At 32.7% G+C, this 23480-nt stretch overlaps 2 protein-coding genes across 3 annotated transcripts in view; one reads left to right on the top strand and one right to left on the bottom strand.

Annotated features, from left to right (window-relative positions):
- The window catches only part of LOC126879911 (putative ankyrin repeat protein RF_0381), a 29652-nt gene extending 8363 nt beyond the window's left edge, over nt 1-21289 (bottom strand). Inside the window, exons 1-2 of one of the 2 annotated variants that reach the window (XM_050643254.1) lie at nt 20996-21289; nt 2330-2934 (exon numbers count right to left, since the gene is read on the bottom strand). In XM_050643254.1, the coding sequence (XP_050499211.1) occupies nt 2330-2921 (592 nt within the window). In that variant the 5' untranslated portion in view covers nt 2922-2934; nt 20996-21289. Of the gene's footprint in view, nt 1-1436; nt 2935-20995 lie in introns of both variants that reach the window. The other variant, XM_050643253.1, reaches the window with a different exon arrangement.
- A 166-nt stretch (nt 21290-21455) lies between these two features.
- Nucleotides 21456-22352, top strand: LOC126879912 (ribosomal protein 63, mitochondrial). The gene is made up of 2 exons (XM_050643255.1): nt 21456-21905; nt 22150-22352. Exons 1-2 carry the CDS (start codon nt 21732-21734, stop codon nt 22291-22293), a joined length of 318 nt encoding a protein of 105 aa, XP_050499212.1. The 5' UTR covers nt 21456-21731; the 3' UTR covers nt 22294-22352.
- Nucleotides 22353-23480: the final 1128 nt, after the last annotated feature.

Below are 23480 nucleotides of genomic sequence, written 5' to 3' on the forward strand. Positions count from 1 at the left end.
AAGTTCAGGGAAGGTTTATACGGTTTTATATTGTCATTTTAGTAGCCACCAAAATTTTTACAGCTATATGTATAAAATGCTCTTTTTACAGTGTTTGTGGCCATACTCCTCCGAAACGACTTTACCGATTTTTATGAAGTTTTTCAGTTATGTTTGGTCTGACTGGGAGTAGGTTTGTATCTATATTTCATACCTCTACGTCATAAGGGGGTTACGTATGACGTCATAACTCTCAGAATAATGACGTGAAAAATACGAAATTAAGTAGGTGTACTCCTTGCTGAATTCAGAACAGAACCGTACTAAAATTTTTTCTCTAGCTGAATCGGTGTCCAAAATACAATATCTTAAGCCGTAGAAATATTCTGAGGACAGAAGAAGAACGAGCAACAAATTTCATCGAAGAAAAGTCCAACTGTTTAACTTTTGGACTTAAATTGGGCAAAATATGAATTTCTTAATTTTTCGAAACTTTCAAAAAATATCTCTACCGAACTTTTCTGACGAACGGTAAGCAGGAGAAAGGTTCTGAGCACACGAAAAGAACAAGCAGCAAATTATAAAATTTTATTTAATTTTAATTAATTTTGTTTCATTCTATTTAATTTTATTTAATTTAAGTATTTTATTTATTTTCGTTTATTTTATTTTATTTCATTTTATTAAATTTTAATTATTTTTATTAGATTCTGTTTATGATTTTTTTAAATTTATTCATTATTTTTATTTGTTTATTCAGTTTTATTTATTTTTATTAACTTTTATTCAATTTTATGAAATTTTGTTTCATTTTATTTAATATTTAATTTTAATTTTATTTTATTTTGATTAATTAACACCTATATTGTTGGACAACCCCGAACCCAATTATAAATACAGGGTTGTTTTGAATGTAAATAAATTAAAGCTGTTATATTCATTATAAGATAAACAAATTTTAGATTGCAACTGTTGCACTGCAAACTTTATTTTGTTACTTCTAACTAAACTGTGTAATTCATTAAAAATAATAATAAAAACTCATTCACATCGAGCATTTTTTGTTTATTAATTACGAATTCCTTTTGTTTATTTTAAGTTTAATGTTTACAAAAGTTTGTTTTTATCTATTGAGGCAGTACGAAGTCTGCCGGGTCAGCTAGTTTAAAATAAATATCCAGCACTGTTACATAAGCTAAATGGTATAAAAATATTTTGTTGAAAAATACGAATATAATACGTTCATTTTTACTCATAAGAAACCTATTACAGTAATAAAGAAATGAAATAAGTACATAAAGTGCTACCTATGAGCAACGCGTTTGAAAGAAAGGCACTCAAAATAGAGCAAAAATAAGACATTACTAATAAAATTAGATATTTACTGATTCGATGAGACTAGAAAGATCCTTATTGTTTAGCATTTGTAAGATGTTTATTTTACACTCCAATATAAGGTTTGGAACGATGATATCCATTGCAGCACTAGCTTTTTCCAGTAACAGTAGTCTTTCCTTACCGTTATGTACTCCGTGTAAAATCATTGGCAAAAGGCTGGAGTAAATCGGATATTTGTCAATATACTTTTTAATATTTCTCAGTTCTTCTTTTAATTCGTGGTTGCGTAAAAAATTTAATAATTTATTTTTATTACGCAAGGCTTGTAAAAAGGTATATAAAGACACTGTGGTATTTTCTATCAAACAGGTTTTCATTCGTTCGAGTTCTTCTTGGCACTTCTGCTTAAATTCGTTTATGCTTGTTTTACTTGGAAAATAAATAGGTGTTGGCACTTCTACATCCTTGCAAAATAATAACATGTGTTTTACTAATAGTTCGGTACTATATTCTGTATCATGTATTGTGACTAATGCTGCATCGTCAATAAACTTTTGATACACATAGTCCAGTGGTCTTAGGCCTCTGCAATCTACTGCCATTACATCAGCTCCTTTATTTAATAAAACTTGTATAACACCACAGTGATTATGGTATGAAGCTAAATGTAAGGCAGTAGTACCTTTAAAAATAATTTTACCATCGATACTTGCTCCGTTTTCAAGTAAAAACGTAACCATTTGTGATTGAGCAAATGTAGCAGCGGCATGCAACAAAGAGTAGCCCTCTCCTGTTTGAAAATCAGCACTTATGCCCATTTTGAAGAAATATTCCAGCATTTCTTTTTGATTATACTGAACCGCTACGTGTATTGGGGTGTTGCCGCTAACATCTGCTTCAAGATAAGACATTACCCCACTTTCTATAAGGCGCCTTGCTTCGCTAAGTAATCCACTCCTAACGAATAAATGTAGAGGTGTTTCTCCATAGTAGAAACCATCGAGTTTAAAACCTTTTCTGATCAACGTCTCAATAAGATCTTCACGATTTTCGTTACATCCATAACGAAACGGTGAACGTCTGTTAGACATATCCGCTTTGGTAACATCGGCATTACATTTAATTAAATATTTAATAATTGCTGAGTGACCCCCAACGACAGCAAAACTTAAAGGCGTCCGAAGAGTCCTGGTACAAATATCAACATGGTACAATTTGTTTTCTACAAAATATTTGACTATTTTAAAATGGCCTTTTTCTGCTGCTACGTGTATTGGTAGTAATCCGTTTGAACATTTAGTTTCTAAAGATGCACCATACGCGATTAATAATTTTAACACACCAAGATGACCACGCCGGGCTGCCCAGTATAGAGGCGAAGGTATAGATTGACCAAATCGATTTACATTTGTGTTAACGTTGGCATTTCTTTTAAGCAAGAGTTCGGCTATTTCAAAATTTTTTATATCTACAGCTGTGTGTAACGGTGAATTTCCTAACGGATCTATATAATTTACGTCCACACCTTTGTCTAGCAATCTGGTAACTTCAGCATAGTCACCATTTTCTACTGCGAACATCAACCGCGATGCACCGCTATCCATTTTAATTGCTTGCCTAAAAATAATTGAACAAAATTAGTGAGGGTCCAGAAGTAACAAAAATAACTAAACAATTTGGATCCATGAATAATCTTTCGGTATCAGAAAAATTTCAGGGTATTAGTCTGGACAGATTATTGAAGAATAGGCCATTTTTGGAAAAGATATTTACCAGCAATTTAATTGCTGGAGTCCGACTTTATAATTGTATATTATATATTAATAATATAGGTATGCAAAGTCCGCAGATAGTGTGCTATTTTTTTATAAACAAAATGGCGCCCCAAATCGTGTTTTTTTCAATTATGCTCTATAACTCCGAAGATTTTAACTTTACACCAAAAACGTCCATATAAAATATTACCATAATTAAATTCTGCACAGAGACGTGCTTTTATCGATTTGCTTTGACGAAATTTGCCTCGAAAAATGCGAGTTTTCCCAACAAAATATTTAATTTTCAACTAAAATTTTAGGTAAATAATTATTTTTTAATAATTAAATAACTTGGAGACATCAAAGCTTTTTTGGTATAAATTATAGCTTTGCGGCTTTACAACCAGCAGTCGCGTATGGAAGCGAAACATGGACGTTACCAAAAAGAGAAGTAAATAAATTGCTGGTGTGGGAACATAAAATCCTTCAAATGATATTTGGCCATTGCAGAAACAGCGTGACAAACGAATGGAGGCGCAAGTACAATAACGAGTTAAAGTCTATTAGAAAGGAAAATCTAGTCAGATGGGCAGGGCATGTGATACGCAGTAACGACAATCACTTTATAAACAATGTGTTCAGGGAAAGGCCATATGTGGAACGTTGCAGTCATCGAAGATTTGGAGAAAATGGGAATTAGTGGTAGGTACAGGACCGACAAATATGGAAGGCGATAGTAAACGCGGCAAAGACTCACAAAGAGTTGTAACACCATTGATGATGATGGTATAAATTGTATTTCCAGAAGCTGGTGGAAATTCAACGAATAGTTTAGCAACAAACAATTAAACTGTTAATAGGGAACTTGCACAATTTTTTTTATTACATAATAATGTTCAGTTTTGTTTAAAAATGAGATTTCCAAAATTTCACGCTTCAAAAACTCGTAATAACTTAGAAATACGTATTTAAAGTCTTCAGCGGTATAAAATAGTTCAAACGACCCGTGACGTCACATAGTTTTACATTAGTTATTATTATGGTTATATTTCGCTGTGTCTAGGTACACGCTAACGTGTACGCAAATAAAAAAGTTAGGTAGGTACACGCGAATTAAACTTCATCAAGCCAGTGACGTTATTATTTAGCGTGCGCAGTGACTGTATATTTTGGTACATGCTATTTTGATATGTTTAGCGTGTGTTTGATAGAAAAATATGTGTTAAAGGAAAGGAAGCAGAACTATTCAGATGTTTCAAACTTAATTGTAATAAATCAATGTATTTAAAGTATATATTTAGGTTAGCAAAATAAATATATGTATTTAGTTGACATAACACGTAAAAAATATTGTTATAATAATTTTTATACGTAAGTTAATTATTATAATCAACTATTCTAAATGGGAAATAAGCCACAATTTAACTAAAAAAATGATTTTATTAACGTTTCGACGTCCAAATCGGATGTCATTGTCAAAATACAAAAATTAGTCAGATTAAATAAATTATTAGAAAAATTTTTTACTAAGCAACACCATTTTTGTTTAATTTAATATTTTGTATTTTGACAACGACGTCCGATTTAGACGTCGAAACGTTAATAAAATCATTTTTTGGTTAAATTGTGGCTTAGTTCCCATTTAGAATAGTTGATTACAAAAATGCCACAAGGATAATAGCTTCAGAACAAGTTAATTATTATTGTGAAAGCTTTAGGTCTTCTTTTTATTTTAATCTTTTACGGTAATACATACTATTTCATTTATAACTAAAAAAATATATATTAATTTATAGTCTCTTATCTTTTTCGTACTGTTTTAAAATGTTCTTAAACTCATTAAAAGAACTAAATAATTGTCCACACTCCGTAGTTAATTTAAAAACAAACACTAAACAAATAAAAAATAAGAAATCACTGACACTCTAACTTTTTTATTTGCGTACACGGTAACGTATACCTAGACACAACCTTATATTTAGGTATATTCTTCTTCTCCTTCTTTAGTTTATTGGCCTCCACCTACTTGGGTATTTGGCAAGCTCATCGTCGTGGAATAAGTCAAAAATATTTATATTCTAATGACATTTATCGTATGTCATTGTAATAATATATACCAGTTTGTTAAAATTGTAGTTTTATACTGTTTTTGAAGGAAAGGAACGAAGGTTTACTATTGAAAATAAAACCATTTTGTAAAAGTACGAATTTTTCTATGAATAGTTCAAACGATCAAAAACACTTGTAACGTCACATAAATGTATTTTCTACTGACGTTTATAACGTCTAATTTAAAATTCTGTTTACTTTATTGGAAAAATGTAAATGTAAAACCAAGTGACGTCACGACGCGTTTTGGACCACCTGTTTTAATTTGAATTTTTAATCGTCTTTAGGGGCCAAACGAAAGACAAACATAACTTTTTTATCTTTGATACATTTTTTAAATTATGTTGTGTTGTGATTTATAACATTTTTTTCGAATTTAAAAATTTATGCAAGTTCCCTATTAGATTATTGCTAAAATAATAACCATATGTATTATTATATGAGGAGTGGGGGTGTGAGTGTGAGACGTATGGCTAAATCTAGATGATACATCAAATTAACTATGAATTTCGTATAAAAGGCACTGTACCTATCTATTATAACATATGTAAGTATCCTATCTATTAGTAAGTACCTATCTATTATAACATAAGTATATACTTTACAGAACTGACATTGGACTATTTGAACGACCTCAGGAATGTTTTATAGAATAGAATAGAATAGAAATATGCTTTATTATCACTGAAAATTTTTACAATTTTATGGACAAAGCTTACATACAGTCAAAAGAAAAATAATATCAACAACAAATAACATAAATAACAACTACAATTTACTAAAATTAGATAAATCGTCAATATACAGTTAGACCAGTAAGGATCTGTTTTTAGGTGGATGAGAGAGGTGGCATTCAGATTTTTGCGGATAAAGTTAGGCGATAAATTCGTTAATAATAATTGATTTATGCTCCTTCTCAAATATGCCCGGAACATTAATAAAAAAAATAAAATATTTAAAAATTTCAAAAAATTTCGTTTTTTTTTCTACTTTCTTTGCTTATAACTTTAAAACGATTCATTTTGGAACAAAGTCGTATAGGAATAAAACAAAGATAATTAAATTTTCTATCAGATGCGATTGGTTAAAAATGTCTTAATTTATCACCCTTGCTGCAGAATAGCAATAAATATAAAATAAGGGGGCAAAACAAGTCTGTCCTTATTCAATGATTTTCCATCACTTAGGTTACACCTGGAACCTTCCTAATTCGCTTAGAAAATTTTTGTAATGTGCTAAAACCGTACACCAAATTTTATTAAAATTGACTTACTAGATTTTGAATAATAATTTTGCAATCTAAACTTTTTTTAAAAAATTAAATTTTTTTAAAATCTTGCACAACAAAAACTAGAACATACAAAGATTTGTCTATTTTCTTACATATAACGAAGCACTCCACCTATCTAATACACTTTACAGAATTGAAATCGGATTATTTAAGCAGCCTCAGCAATGTTTTAAAGTTATAAACAATTTTTTGGCTTATAAACAAATTAGTGCTGTGGCCAGGAGGGTGTGCTACGGGCTCCTTTATTTAGATGGACTTACCCAAGATTTTTATGTATTTCTTGATCCGTAGAACACGATTTTATTGGATAACAGTTGATCCGGATGTCGATAAGATTGTTATAAACAAAGAACTTGAGGAATTACATAACATCGATTTTTCGCAAAATAAAACATTTTTTTTATATTTCTTGGGTAATTCTAAGCAAAAAATTTTCTTACAAGTTTTTTCGTAGGATGCATAGTTTTCGAGATAAACGCAGTGGAACTTTCAAAAAATGGAAAAATTGCAACTTTTGAACGCGAATAACTTTTGATTAAAAAATAAAATAGCAATTCTGCTGACAGCATTTAAAAGTTTAAAGTTTTAATTATTTGCATTGCTAAAAATTAATTTTTTTATTATTAAACAAAGCTATTTGTTTATAAGCCAAAAAATTGTTTATAAGTTTAAAACATTGCTGAGGCCCCCTAAATAATCCGATTTTAATTCTGTAAAGTGTATTAAATAGGTAGAGCACCTCTATATATGTAAAAAAATTAGCCAACTTCTAAATGGTCTACTTTTTGTTCAGAAAGATTTTAAAAAATTTGAACTTTTTTAAAAACATTTAGATAGCAAATTTATTATGCAAAATCTATTAAGTCGATTTTAATGAAATTTGGGACACGGTTTAAGTATGTTACAAAGAATTTCCTAAGCAAATTACTAAGGTTCTAAGTGCCACCAAAGTAGTTAAAAACAATGAATAATAACAGGCGTATTTTGCCCCCTTATTTTGTATTTATTGCTATATTGCAGAAAAGGTAATACGTTAAGACATTTTTGACCAGTCGTATATCATACAAAATTCAATTATCTTTATTTTATTTTTGTACTACTTTGTTCCAAAACGAATCGTTTTAAAGTTATAAGCAAAGAAAGCAGAAAAAAATCAACGTTTTTCGAAATTTTTAAATATATTAATTTTTTTATTAATGTTCCGGGCATATTTGAGAAGGAGCGTAAGTTAATTATTATTACTGAAGGTGTCGCCTAACTTTATCTGCAAAAATCCGAATGCCACCTCTCACATTCAAAAATAGACGTTTTTTCACAGGTCCTTACTGGTCTAAGTAAATAAGATATAAAACCAAAGACAAAAACAATTAATTGCAAAATTTATATAATTTGCAAATTGAACATACTTACAACAAATAAAATACAACATTAGGAATTGACAGTTTAAGCTACTGCGTATGAAACCCAATTTTCTTAGTTATTCATTAAGAAATTCTTCTATTGAATAATATGGTCTTTTAGATAGATAGGCTTTTGTCATTTTACGGAACTTTTAGAAAGATGTTGCAGATTTAAGTTGTAACGGGAGATGGTTGTAAAGTTTTTTTGCGGAATATAATATACATTTCTTTACTAACTCAGTGGATGGGATCGGTAAATAAATATCAAAGATTGAATTTCTGGTGGAGTAAAGATGATTGGGCCTTGCTGGAAAGGCATGAAGGTGTTTACGAATTAAACAAACCGTTTCTAAAATATATAAAGATGGAAGTGTTAAAATTCCGTGATTTCTGAAGTAACTTCTGCAATGTGTAGATCTTCTGAGGCCAAACAGATATCTTATTGCTCTTTTTTGCAATTTAAAAATAACATCAAATTGAGCAGCCGTACTAGAACCCCAAACAGGAAGACCATATCGAAGATGAGACTCGAACAACGAAAAATATGTTATCTTAGAAGATGCTAAATTGAGTTCCCTTGAGACAGATCTTATTGCATAGCAAGCTGAGGCGAGTTTCTTACTTAACGAATCGATATGAAGGGACCATTTGAGGTTGCTGTCTAAAAAAATACCAAGAAATTTTACAGAATCAACGGTACTGATCTGGCTGTTATTAAGAGGCAAATATTGAAGAGCTCCTTTATAGGATAATGCTACTGTTTTATCTACATTAAAAGAGAGTAAATTAGAGTCAGACCAAGTCTTTATCGTCAGTAGATCCGAAGTTATAGTTTCATGAAGAGATGCAATATTTGAGTTGCTCCAAGTGATATTGGTTCTTCTTCTTCTTCAGGTGCCATCTCCGCTACGGAGGTTGGCAATCATCATAGCTATTTTAATTTTTGAGGCAGTAGCTCTAAATAGTTGTTTCGAGCTGCATCCAAACCACTCTCTCAGGTTCTTCAACCATGAAATTCGTCTTCTTCCGATGCTTCTTCTGCCATCTATCTTTCCCTGCATTATGAGTCGTAGGATGCCATACTTCTCGCCCCGCATCACATGTCCGAGATACTGTAGCTTCTTTTCTTTAATTGTAAGTTCAACTTCCTTTTCTTTACCTATTCTTCTCAGTACTTCATTGTTTGTAACTCTATCTACCCAGGAAACCCTCATAATTTTTCTATAGGTCCACATTTCAAAGGCGTTAAGTCGTCTCATTGTCTCTACATTTAACGTCCATGATTCCACTCCATAGTATAGAACACTGTAGACGTAACATTTTGTTAGGCGTACTTTAAGAGCTAATGTTAAATCTTTGCTACATAGGACCTTTTTCATTTTTATAAAATTAGAACGTGCTTTTTCGATTCTGACTTTTATTTCTGCAGTGTAGTCATTATTTTCTGTTATAAGTGTTCCTAGGTAAGTGTACTTTTTGACTCTTTCGATCTGCTGGCCCTCTACTATCAAGATTTCGTTAGTATTATGGTTGTTTTTACTAATTTTCAAAAACTTCGTCTTTTTGATATTGAGAGAGAGTCCGTACTCCCTACTACATCTTACTATTTTACTCATGAGTCTTTGCAGGTCTTGTAAACTATCGGCTATTATTACTGTATCATCTGCATATCTGATGTTGTTAACTAAGACTCCATTTACTCTTATGCCGACTGTTTCATCTTCCAGAGTTTCTCGCATTACCTCTTCAGAATAAGCGTTAAATAATAGAGGTGATAGTATGCAGCCTTGCCTGACTCCTCTCTTGGTATTATCAGCAAAAAGAAAAATTTTCCCATCGATTTTTAAATTAGTGATGTCATTTATAAAGATAAGGAACAGAAGAGGACCCAATACTGAACCTTGCGGTACTCCACATACAATGTTTTTGAGACTAGAGTCAGTATCATTTGTTCGAACTAGTTGTTTCCTATTATAAACAAATTTTTGGCTTATAAACAAATAGAATATGTAGGCAACTAATAAATTAAATTTAGGTAAGAAAACGGTATTGGAAAGGACGCGACATATGAGGCATATTTTAATAGAAACAAAGTTTAATTGCGATGAGTGGTTCCTGATCTGGTCAAAGTTGACGGGCATTTGCGACGAAGTTATAAACAATAGGTAGGTAATTTTCAAACCATTACCTTCTTATTTCGGTCCTCTTTAATAAAAACAATCGGTATTATGCGTCAAAAATACCGAAAACCCCAAAATCCCAATCAAAACTAGGTTGATGAAAATAGAATGTCAAAGTTCAAATTTTTTCAAAAAGCCAACCAATATATAATATTGTTGCAGTAAGTTGAGGTACATATGTTGCTTTGGTGGAGAGAAGACAAAGCTTAAGGTGGGAATATGGTAATTTTCACAAATCAATATCTGATTCAGTTTGATTTGTGTTTACTATAATGTAATGCTATGTTATAAATGTAAATTTTTTTGGTTATTATTACATTTTGATTTGTTTTTAATTATTTGGTAAAGCAAAGTAACTGGTGAGGAAGAAGAATTAACTATCCATTTTAAAATTATTGGAGCTGTTAATAAAATAGTAAATTTTTCATCATCATCATCATCATTCTCTATGCCTTATCCCTATGCGGGGTCGGCTTTCCTAATTGCATTTCTCCACACAACTCTATCTTGGGTCATAGCAATGTTAATCCCCTTTACCAACATGTCCTGCCTTATCGTCTCCCCCCAGCTCTTCTTTGGTCTTCCTCTCCTACTCCTTCCAGGAATCTGCACTTCAGCTATTCTTAGTATTGGGTGATTAACGTCTCGACGTTGAACATGACCAAACCATCTTAACCTATGCTCTCTCATTTTGGCATCAATTGGTGCCACACCTAGACTTCCCCTAATATACTCATTTCTAATTTTATCCTTCTTTGTCACTCCACTCATCCATCTAAGCATTCTCATTTCCGCCACATGCATTCGTTGTTCCTCTTTCTTTTTCACTGCCCAACATTCAGTTCCGTGCATCATAGCCGGTCTTATAGCTGTTTTATAGAATTTTCCCTTCAGCTTCATTGGAATTTTTCTGTCACACAACACACCACTCGCTTCTTTCCACTTCATCCATCCAGCCCTAATTCTACTGCATGCATCTCCATCTATTTCTCCATTACTCTGTAATACCGATCCTAGGTACTTAAAACTATTGCTTTTCACAATCATTTCACCATCCAAAGCTAGCATTTTATTTGTAGTAATTCCATCTTTAAATAAACATTCCAAATACTCGGTTTTTGTCCTACTAAGTTTTAAACCTTTTTCCTCCAGAGCTTGTCTCCACTGTTCCAGTTTTTGTTCTAAGTCTCTTTCACATTTCCTATTAACACTACATCATCAGCATACATTAGGCACCATGGAATACTACCCTGTAGTTTCGCTGTTATCTGGTCCAAAACTAATGAGAATAAATAAGGACTAAGCACAGCCTTGGTGCAATCCTACTTTCACCTGAAATTTATCAGTCTCTCCCACACCTGTCCTAACACTAGTCGTAACTCCCTCACAAATATCTCTCACAATCTTTACATATTCGCCAGGGACTCCTTTCTTATTGAGTGCCCACCACAGAATCTCTCGAAGAACTCTATCATATGCTTTCTCAAGATCAATGAATACCATATGAGCGTTGGTCTCTTTATTCCTGTATTTTTCCATCAGTTGCCTTACAATGAAAATTGCATCTGTTGTTGATCTGCCCTGCATAAAGCCAAATTGATTATCGGATATTTCGGTTTCTTCGCGTATCCGTCTATCAATTACTCTCTCCCATATTTTCATGGTGTGGCTAAGTAGTTTTATAGCCCTGTAGTTTGTGCATTGTTGTATGTCTCCCTTGTTTTTGTAGACAGGTACTAATATACTGCTTCTCCATTCGTCTGGCATTTGTCCAACTTCCATTATTCTATTAAATAGACCTGCTAGCCAACTTATTCCTCTCCCAATGCTCTCCATACTTCCCCAGGAATATCATCTGGTCCGACTGCTTTTCCTTTCTTTATTTTTTGAAGTGCTTGAGCCACTTCCTCGTTTGTTATTCTGGTAACCATTGCTGTTACTGTCTCCGTTAACTTCACAGGCTCTCTGTCAAATTCTTCATTTAATAAACTGTCAAAATACTTTCTCCATCTCTTTTTGACATTCTTTTCGTGAATTAGTATTTTATTATTTTCATCTCGGATACATCTAATCTGATTAAAATCTCTTGCTTTCTTTGCTCTCTGTTTGGCTATTTTATATATCTTTGCTTCGCCTTCCCTGGTATCAAGTTGATCGTATAGGTTTGAATACGCTTCTGCTTTAGCTGTTGCTACTGCTACTTTCGCTTCCTTTTTGGCGACCATATAGTTTTGAAGATCTATGTCCGATCTGGTTTCTTGCCACTTTTTATATAATTTTCCCTTCTCTTTTATTTTTCCTTGTACTTCATTTGACCACCACCAAGTCTCTTTATCCTCAAACTTCTTTCCTGACGTTTTCCCAAGTATATAATAGCAGTCTTTCTAATACTACTGGCCATTTTTCTCCAGATTGTGTTAGGGCTTCCTTTCATGTTCCAACATATTTTTTCTACTATTCTTTCCCTGAATAAACCTTCCTTCTCATCTTTTAGCATCCACTACTTGATTTTTGTGGTCCTCTCCGATATTTTTGTTTAGTTTCGCTTTTTACTTCGATGTCCAGAACAAGCAGCTCATGTTGTTGGCTTACTATCTCACTAATTCTTACCTTGCAGTCCTTGCATTCACGTATGTCTTCTTTCCCTATCATGAAGTAGTCTATTTGGGATTGATGTTGTCCACTTTTGTAGGTAATAAGTTGAGTTTCTCTCTTTTTAAAGAATGTGTTAACAATCGCCATATCCAATGCTATTGCTAATTCTAGCATGTCATCTCCAGCTTCATTTCTAGTTCCAAAGCCTAATCCCCCATGTTTTGTTTCATATCCTGTCTTGGCTTGGCCCACATGTGCATTGAAATCACCTCCTATTATAACTTTCTCCTCTGCTGGAATATCACTCAGTACGTCTCCTAATTGGTCATAGAAATTGCTCTTCTTTCATTCTCACCCAGACCTGTTTGAGGAGCATACACACACACAACATTCAATACCTCTTTATCAATTACAAATTTCACTGACATCATTATATCAATCATTCTTACAACTTCTACTACGTTATCTTTCATTTCACTATCAGCAATTATACCAACTCCATTTCTAGTGTTACTACTCCCTACATACCACAATTTATATCCATCACCTAGTTCTTTCGCCCTTTGTCCTTTCCACCTAGTTTCTTGAATACAAGCAATTTGAACTCTTCTTCGTTTGAAAAGAATTTTCCCTATCCTGATTTTTCTAACCTGTAATGGTGTTCCCCCTGAGATAGTCCTCACCCGGAGATCCGAACAGAGGCTCATTTTACTTCCGGAACATTTTACCTCAGGAGATGCCATCATTTCAGTATTATAAGTTTTTATTGCGTTTGGAGAAGGTCTTTTCATTATTATGGCCTGAAAAGATTTTTGGATATTTGATGCCTGAATGCCTTTTCTATCAGCACCATACCCTGCCGTGCACGTTTAGCCAATACACCACCAATGCAACCAAAGTGCAGTATTACCCCACACCCGCCTGCATTTTTCTGTATAGGCCAGGATCCCTAATGTAAGGACTGCCCTATAAGCCAATGTATTGTTGCCCGTATCCCGCCACTAGGAGGCACATACTTTATTCGGGATACAATAGTAAATTTTTCAAAGAAATATAAAACAAATTACAGAATTATATCAAAAATTCTTGAAAAGCTGCTACTTAAAAGAATTATAAGCGACGTAGAATTCCAAACCTGGATCCCAGAACACCAATTTGGATTCTGACAAGCTCATTCTACAGTGCAACACTGCCATCGCATATCAAATGTAATTAATAGAGTCTTGGACAATAAAAAATATTACACAGCAGCCTTTCTGGATATCAGCTAAGTAGTAGGCCTGGATCCCGAGTACCAAAAAAAAGTTGATTAGTAACAAGCTGAAAATTTGTTAACCTTTCCGTGGCCATGCGGGGCAACTTGGTTACCCCAGATGCGGTTTTGTCTTTATAACTTTTTAAAATATTTTTATTTTTTTTTATCCCTCCAGGTAATCTTAGAAAATATATTACTAAATCGTTTTTCTATAGAAATTATCAAATATAGTTTAAATTCTATACTAAAATTGAAATTAACTCCTCGGGGCACACAGTACCAGAAACCCCTGCCAGAGACATTCAACAATATACAAGTCGAAGATGCAGCTTTTGTGCCAGGGCACGTGATAGAAAGACTCAAATATCATGTAGTACATGCAGAAAACCAATTTGTACCATACATCGAAAAGAAAGTAAAACATTTTTATGCCCTGACTGTAAAAATCAGGAATAAAATCAAATTGTAATTACAGGTAAAAATAAAAAAAAGAATGTGTGTGTACTTTGTATGCACGTAAGAAGATATTCTTCTATTATATAATAGGTAATTTAAACGAAGTAAATATACTTAAAAGGTTATTTTTACTTATTTTATTTAAAAATCAAACAAACTTTCTTATCTACCACTTTCAAAAAAGAAGAATATCTTCAAAAATTATATAATAATATACTTACAATCATAAAATCTATAAAAAAAAATAAAAAAATATTAACTTGCTTGGGGCTTGAACCCACTTCACGTCTACCGCATCGTACGAAAGTTGATGGCATTTCAAACTGCACCACATCCGCGTATACGTTATGTGGGAATATACACAAACTAAACGTTTACACCATAAATTTATATGAATTTAATAAAATTATTAGTTTGATTTTTGTCGAAATAAAATACAACAAAATATAGAGTAAGAAAACGATATATAAGATGAAGATTTGTAGAAAGTTTGTTCGTAATCAGATTATGTAAATTAAAGCATTGCCTACTAATAGGTAACTACATTATTTTGTTTACATTTTCCAAATAGATAGGTATTAAAACTATTAGGTAGTTCCAACTGAAACATTTAGAATTACGTACCTGCGGCTTTTCAAAACTATTTAAAAAGTCACTATAATTATAAATTTGATTTTATTTCTGTCCACACATCAATAAAAACTAATATTATACAATATTTTTGTTTACCGATAACCTCCATATTGAACAATCATTGACAGATCATTTCAAAATTTCAACACCCAATCAGAGCCTGTATAACGACTAATACCATACTGTCGGTGTGCGCATGCGTGCGGATCAATCAAATTTTACCCTCAATTGATTCGCCGCTAAAGAAGAATATCTTCAAAAAATGTAAATCTTTTTAATAATAAAAACAAATTATTTCAGTTACTAGTGCCTTATTATATAACTTTCCAAACAATAATGTAAAATTTAAATGAATTATTAAAGTATTTTAGTGGGGTAACATAGTTGCCCCGCATGGCCTGCAGCGTAAGTTTTTATAGCACGGTTCCGGAAAGATTAATAGCTTAACAGTGTCTAGTCAGACAAACATTGATGTATGGGAACACTGGAAGTTTTAATTGTGGAACGTGTCATCCTGACAAGTTTATGATTGTGAAAACTAGCAGGTTGTTTTTAAGTCTATTCAATAGCAAACTTTATATAATATATGAAAAAATGTTTGTCCGACAAATATGTTGGGCATTTTAAGGCGGTATGTAAACGCCACAGTCAAAATGGTTGGTGATCATAGGAACTAAACGTTTAATAATTCTTTCAGTAGATGGCAGCACGTATATATATTCGAACATTTTAATAACGACGAATTTTAATTCTATTAACGACGGCGTTGTTGCCACGTACTAAATAGAACTTATGATCGTTACCGATCGATCGGTACTGTTCGCCTTCAATCGTACTTGTATTGTATTTACAGTGATGAGGGTGTTTAATTCTTTACCTGGAAATGGTAAATTCTTACTATTAATAAATAGCATTGTATAACTAGACAAATCTTTATCTTTTTTTAAACAATGCTAATAGATACAAAACGTTTCATTTGGAAATATTTTATCACTTATTGTATTTAGATTATATTTGTAATAATGTGATTTGTAATTTTGTGACAATTATTAATTCTTTACCTCGTCAAAATTTTTTATTTTAAACTGATAAAGAAATTTGCAATTGTTTGAAATACAAGTATGTAGTAAATATATACATTGAATCACACTTTTTGCTCTAAATTTTAAATAATCGCTTGGATTAACATGAAATTTGGCATACAGATAGGTAACATGTCAACCTAGAAAAGTGATAGTGTGCCGATGTAAGATTTTGCCCTGAGAGTGAGTTTTATTCCATCTCGGGGGTGAAAAAATATATGTTCAAAATAAGTCTGAAAATGGATAAACTGACTAATTCTAAGCAACTTTTGTTCTATAGGATTTTTTCACTAAATTAATATTCGAGTTATTTGCGAGTAAAAAACACGTTTTTAGGCGGCTTTTACAAATAACTCAAAAAATAAGTATTTTATCCGAAAAAAACATTCTTAGCAAAAATATGTAGCTTCTAAAAAAGTATAAAAAAATGGTATATTAGACCTGGATCCCGCGTACCAAAAAAACTTGATTAATAGCAAGCTGAAAATTTGTTAATAGCTTAACGGTGTCTAGTCGGACAAACTTTGATGTACGGGAGGGAACACTGGAACAGCGGGGAACTTCGTAACAGGGGGGTTACGAAAACGTCCCAGGTATTTTGTCGGACAGAACATAAAATTGATTTGTTACCCGTTCATTAAACTCTCATGCAAACATCAGACTGCTAAACAACCGACTTGATTACTGTCATTTGACATGTTCTTCGTGTTCCACTCATTAAAATACACAGTTGGTGATAAACACCAGTCTGATTTTTACATGAAAGTTTAATGAAATGCTAACAAATCAATTGGAAGTTCTGTCCGACAAAATACATGGAACGTTTTCGTAGTCTGACGTTCCAAATTTTTAAGCTGTTCCACAAATAAAACTTCCCCTGTTCCAGTGTTACCATACATCAAAGTTTGTCCGACTAGACACCGTTAAGCTATTAACAAATTTTCAGCTTGCTATTAATCAACTTTTTTTAGGTACGCGGGATCCAGGTCTATATATTATGAACTCTATGGACCCAGTTGAAACAAAGTTGTAGCTAATAAAAAATAGTATCATATCCGCCAAATTTCAAAGTGAATATTTCAACGTGAAATAACCAAGAAATGATGCACTTTTTTGGGGAAAACTCATTACAACTTTTTTAAAGTGTTTAAAAAATATTTATTTTTGTTTTTTTTTAGTTTGTAGCATCAAAACTAAGCAAATGCTCAAAATATAGTTGGTCCCTTTTTTTTGGTCAAAAACCTCGGGAAAATCACCCCCAATTATCATCTTAAATCAAATCAATCGTAACCACTTCACAAGTTACTTTCTATCTATCTTTGAGCCTTAGGACCAGTATTTTATGTCCTGGTTAGCTAATCGGGGTTTAATCGAGACAGAAAACTACCTCTTAGGGTCTCTTGCGTTGTCCTCCTCCTCCTAAGTGCCTTATCTATTGAGGTTGGCGATCAATATGGCAAATTTCTCTCTGTTCTGGGCTTGATGAATTAAGTCATTCCCTGTGGTGTGGGTCCAATCTCTGATGTTTCGGAGCCAAGATTTTTTCTTTCTTTCTATACCCCCTTTACCTTCGATTTTGCCTTCTAATATTACCTTAAGCTACTCAAATTCCCTATGGCGCATTATGTGTCCTAGATATGACGTCTTTCTAATTTTGATTGTATTGACCAGATGAGGACGTGTGTTCATTATTTCCAGTACTTCTTCATTTGTAATTTTGGTAGTCCAGCTTATTCTTAGCATTCGGCGGTACCTACATCCACATTTCGAATGAATTCAGTTTGTTGACATCATACTGTTTTAATGTCCAGGTCTCACAGCCATATAGTAATAGAGACCACACATAACACTTTAGTGTTCTCAATCTTATTGTGACTGATAGCTTGGGGTTACAGAGCATTTTAAGCATGTTCATGAAGCCAGATCTTGCTCTTTCAATGCGTCTTCTAATTTTTTTGAGTGGTCTAGCTGACTGTTTAGCTCTGTGCCCAGGTATATGAAGCTTTGGGAGCTCTGAAGGGTGATACCATTGATTTGTATGTTGGAATGTCAACACGGGAAGTTTTTTTTCCTCGGAAAATTTTACATTTTCATCTCATTTCTAATTCTTGTTCTTTATGTGCCTTGTCCGTTGTGGAAGTTGTGTTACAGCGTGTCTATAACTCGATCGATGTTAGTCCAAACCAATGGCGTAAGTTTTGAAGCCATGAGTGTCTTCTTCTTCCGGGTCCACGTTTACTCTCTATTTTACCCTATATTATCAGCTGCAGTATACGATATTTATCATGTCTCATAATATATGACCGAGGTGTTCACGTTTTCGTTTTTTAATTGTGAAAGATATTTCTTTTTGTTTTCCCATTCGGCGCAATACCTATTCGTTGGTGGTGTGAGTCGTCCAGAATATTTTGAGGATACGTCGGTACACCCACATTTCGAATACATCTAGCCTTTTCGATAATGTTTCCGTTATTGTCCAGCTCTGCTCCATACAACAAGACTGGAAATACATAGCATTTTAGCAGCCGTATTTTTAGTGGGACAGATATGTCGCAATGATTGAATATGTCTCATGTTAAATGTAGCTCTGGTTATACTCTGAATATATTTCGGTTTTTTGATCCCATTTCGAGTTGACGACTGTTCCAAGGTATACATACATATAATTCTACGTGTTGAATTGGTTTTTTATTTTCAATTGTCTGGCAGGTTTTTGAGTTTTGCTCACCAGTGTCTATTTTTGTTTTATTTATGTTGAAGGTTAAATTCTCTTTTTTCACTCGCTCTTTGTAGGTACTCTGTCCATAAGATGGTTCATCAATACTGCTAGCAACCACAACTGTATCGTCTGCATATCGGTTTATCTAATTATTACTCCAGTAAATTTCAATATTTTTTTTCACTTAAGGAAATTTTTGACATAAATTAATCAATGATTATACAGTATTGTTTTGTCTACAATTTTTTTATTAGGATAATGCCTCAACAAATACTAATGGCCATTGGCATGTGTAATGTGTGTAAAAATAATGTCGATGTCATCGTCTTTACAAAAAGCTAATTGTATCCTAACAATGCATTATTTGCGTTATTATAAAAATTAAATTTGCAGAAAGTGAATAAAACTTAAATTGTTTTTAGGTACGCCCCACATAACATACTAGAGCTTAGATTATCTATGTATTATGTCAAAACTAGTATAATCCCCCAGTAAACACTTTAAGACATTTTGAGCCTCGTTTAACTTTCAACCATTTGTATAACGTCACGGTTTCAAGCATAAAATATGTATATTTGTATATTGTTAAGGCACTGAGACATTATACAATCATGATTGAAAGTCAAACAAGGCCCAAAATGTGTACTGAGAGGGGGTGGGACCAATTTTCTAAACAAAACCGCGTGATTCATCGTATTTCCGTGGTTACAAAACTCGTTTTCAATTGTTTGCAGATTTTCTTAAAATCCGGCAAACGCGCATCTGTCGCCATTTAATACATCACTGCTGCCATCTACTAAATGACACGTGAACTCATCTTCTCATCTATTAAGTGACAGCGGAACTAATTTATCACTAGAAAAATGCCAACTTAATGCTGTAATATGAACAAAATCCCCAGATTGCAGCTTTTAACAATAATTTTTACCTTTAGGTACAGTTAATTTAAAAATTATGGCAGTACGGACAATGAAATTTTGTTTAAAATAAAGCTTTTTGCATAGTTAATCGTTTCTGATAGTTATTTTCTACCAAAGTTCAAAAATTATTATGCAAAACGAATTTTTACAACAAGTTACTAAGTAAGTTATGACATGGACTCCTTTAAGTACAGTTATAAAAAATATACTACTTTCTTTGTAAATTTTAACTAGATACTATTAAATTAGAAAGTCTACAGTTCACGTACATACCCCTAAGTTGAAGATTGGTTTTGAAATAGTGACGGTAACTGTACCTAAAAACTATATACATTTTAACATTGTGTCATACCACCTTAATAAGTCCAACACGTAGAACATGTCAAATTACAGGAATTATATTGGAGGTAAATAGCAGTCTGATTTTTAATGAAAGGGTAACAAGTCAAATGGAAGTTCTATCTGACAAAATACATGGGACGTTTTCATAGCCTGACGTTCAAAACCTGTAACCTGTTCCACACTTAAAACTTCCCCTATTCCAGTGTTCCAGTACATCAGTTTGACCGACTAAACACTGTTAAGCTATTAACAAATTTTCAGCTTGCTATTAATAAACTTTTTTCTGGTACACGGAATCCAGGTCTTTATGCATTTGATAAGGTATGGCACCCAGGATTACTTTATAAAATCAAGAAATCTCTATTCAACAAATACTTTGGTGTTTATTTATAGCAGTTTGCAGGTGACCGGTTTTGGCATTCACAATATATATATATGCCATCGTCAGGCCCTTAAGAAACTGAACAAGCTAAAAATTTAAATTAAAATACATACGTTCAATATATTCAATACAGTTGCCCTAGGTTAAATTATAAGTTTAAGTTTAGCAATAAGTTACAGAAGGTGTTATAAAAAGTGTTCGAATAAACGTATTTTGATTTAATTTTTTAACTTGTTCAAGTTTCTTAAGGGCCTGACGATGGCATATATATTGTGAATGCCGAAACCGGTCACCTGCAAACTGATATAAATCAACATATTCGATAAGATTGTGACTAATTAGACTAGACTCCTTATAGCCAAACATATTCATAATGTGCTCACACCAGCAACAATTGCATTATTAAATTTAATATAAGTTATTGTGCTTGTTATCAAATTAACTTATAGAATGTCTAATTCTGATTGTTAATACATGTTTATAAAAAAAATAACGGAATTGGATAGAATTATTTCAAAGGCAATTAATAATTAACAATGCATAATACTGGCACTCACCAATAATGTAGATTAGCCGTTTTAAAATCTTGTGTGATTTCACGGTCAAGACGTTGGAGAGGTAATTTTTTGATAAGTAGAAGTAGCTCAGTACTTTTCTGGTAAAAAATAAGATATACAAACAAAAACACAAGTCCAGACAGTTTTTTGTGTTATGTCGTCAAAATCAAAATATCCCGCCACGTCTAACCTGCAATTCTTCTTTTTTAAGTCACATGGTTCAAAACTTAGACAAGGAAAGAGAGAAACTCTCTTTCCTTGTCTAAGGTTCAAAAGCATTCCGTTGTATGGAACACAGAATGCCATGTCAAAAAAAGAAGAACAGTAGAATGTTTTTATCAAATGATGCTGAACAGTTGGTGCGACTTTTGAACATCGAATTCTTCACTGAAATATTTTGTCGTTTGCATTCTGTGAAGTACCTCCGCCCATGAAAGTTCGAATTCATTCGGAAAAACACAGAACTGCAAACTACTCGTCTTCTTCTTCTGTCTCTCTTTATTTCGATACTTGTGCATCTGCCAGTTACTTAGCTAATTGTGCGAAGTTTCTGTTGTATATTATAATAAAGGCCAGATTGCCAGATAGGAAGAACAGACGAAGACACACACACACAATAAATTTATAGGAATAACCCAATAAAGGAAGAAGAAGAAGAAGAATTTATAGGTTAAGTTTGACAAAAGATTTGATTTGAATTTTGCTGAGTTTTGTAAAACTAAAATTATTTTAAATCATGAGGCTTTTCTACGCCTTGTTTAGGAGGAGACATATGCCCAATGGAAATATATACACAGGGAAACATCGTATTTGGAAGCAGCCAACGATTAAAGATGTCTTAAAACTGAAAATAGAACTTGAGGAGGAAGAGAAGAACATGCATTATTTAAGACATCCATATTTGACTCTGGTAAGCTTTTATTTATTAACTAAATTCATATTGTAAGTAGTAAGTATAGGAAGACTTCAGATGTTATCTAAATTGGCTGCTTGGTATGATTTCTATTACCAACTTCTTAAGGTTATTAAATATATTCTTCCTCTGACATGGTATCCTTATGTTTCTATATTCTCTTGAATGACCAACTCTAATTGTTTTTATATTAACCCATTCGCTGACATTTTACTACAATTATGTTTTATACATTTTTCAGGAACAATCTTCTGGTCATGCTCGAGCTCTTGGTAAAAATGAGGCAAATTATATAAAGACCAAAACTAAACAAAAACCATTTTATGAAAAGGTAACAATAGAATCCCGACTAGCACATTTAAGAGTAAAAGAAGGATGGGATTAGTTGTAATTTGTAATTTTTTTAGAATAGAATAGGGTTGATTTAATAAATTATTGAAAGTTTACTGGCATTGCTCTTACCCTTCTTCCTTAGGTGCCTACTCCTTTAACCCATTTGCTGCCGATCGAAGAGGATGGAACTCAGCTAGGAGGCGTTTTGTTGAATGGCATGTAACTGAAGTAGTACACTTACTGGCATGTGAACGGCACCTGACTGAAGTGACCACTTCACTCACTGGCACGTTATCGACAGTGAATGGGTTAAGAAGGTTGGCTATCATTAATGCTATCTTCACCTTTGATACTGCTGCTCTAAACAACTCAACAGAGATACAAATATACCATTGTCTCAAATTGTTTAACCTGGATATACGTTGTCAGCCTATGCTTCATCTGTTCAGTATCTTTCCCAGTATAATAATCTACAGCAACTCATATCTCTCACATCTCAAAGATACTGTAATTTTCGTATTTTAATTTTGTATTTCATATCTTCTTTTCCTTGTTCATTCTTTTTAAAATATCGTTGTTCATATCCTTATTGACCCAACTTCTTATTAAAATTTTGTTATTTGTTACATCCTTTTTAGCGTCCAAGCCTCCATTCCTATAATAACAGAGAAAATAGTATTCGTAATTTGAGTTGCAGACTTGTATCATCGCTTCAAGCTTTTTTGTCATATTATTAAATGTTGGTCAGGCTTCTCCTACGCATGATTTGATTTCCTGTGTATAATCATTATTTTTATTTATTTATTTATTGTTAATAAACGGGACAAGCCAATTGACAAAAAATATACAATTAAGCTATTTTCGGATAAGAGTGTTCCTAAGTATGTATACCTGTCCACCTTTTGAATGAGTTTCTCTCTAATCCATAACGTCTCTTCTTTGTTGTTACCCTAAGTCCATTATGGGATACTGACGTTTCTCCCCCGCTGTTTCGTCCCCAGCCATTTCGCCCTGGGATTTAACCTAACATTTTAACTAGTTTTGAATTATAAATACAATGTTTTTTTTTATTTTTATGTTAGTAATACATTTACCTATTAGTGATGTAACGAATATTCGTATTCGCATCCACATTTGCGAATGTTTTGCGAATATGAATATCAGAAAAAAAGTAATTTGAAGGTCTTATTAGATTAATAAAATCAAAATATATTCACTTCTCATCTTTTGTTTATTAAG

This window comes from Diabrotica virgifera, chromosome 2 (assembly GCF_917563875.1).
Source record: "Diabrotica virgifera virgifera chromosome 2, PGI_DIABVI_V3a".
NCBI lineage: Eukaryota > Metazoa > Arthropoda > Insecta > Coleoptera > Chrysomelidae > Diabrotica > Diabrotica virgifera.

Coding starts and splice junctions, on each gene's coding strand:
- LOC126879912 (XM_050643255.1), top strand. CDS start 21,732: ATGAGGCTTTTCTACGCCTTGTTTAGGAGGAGACATATGCCCAATGGA. Junction 21,906..22,149: donor GACATCCATATTTGACTCTG/GTAAGCTTTTAT, acceptor TACATTTTTCAG/GAACAATCTTCTGGTCATGC.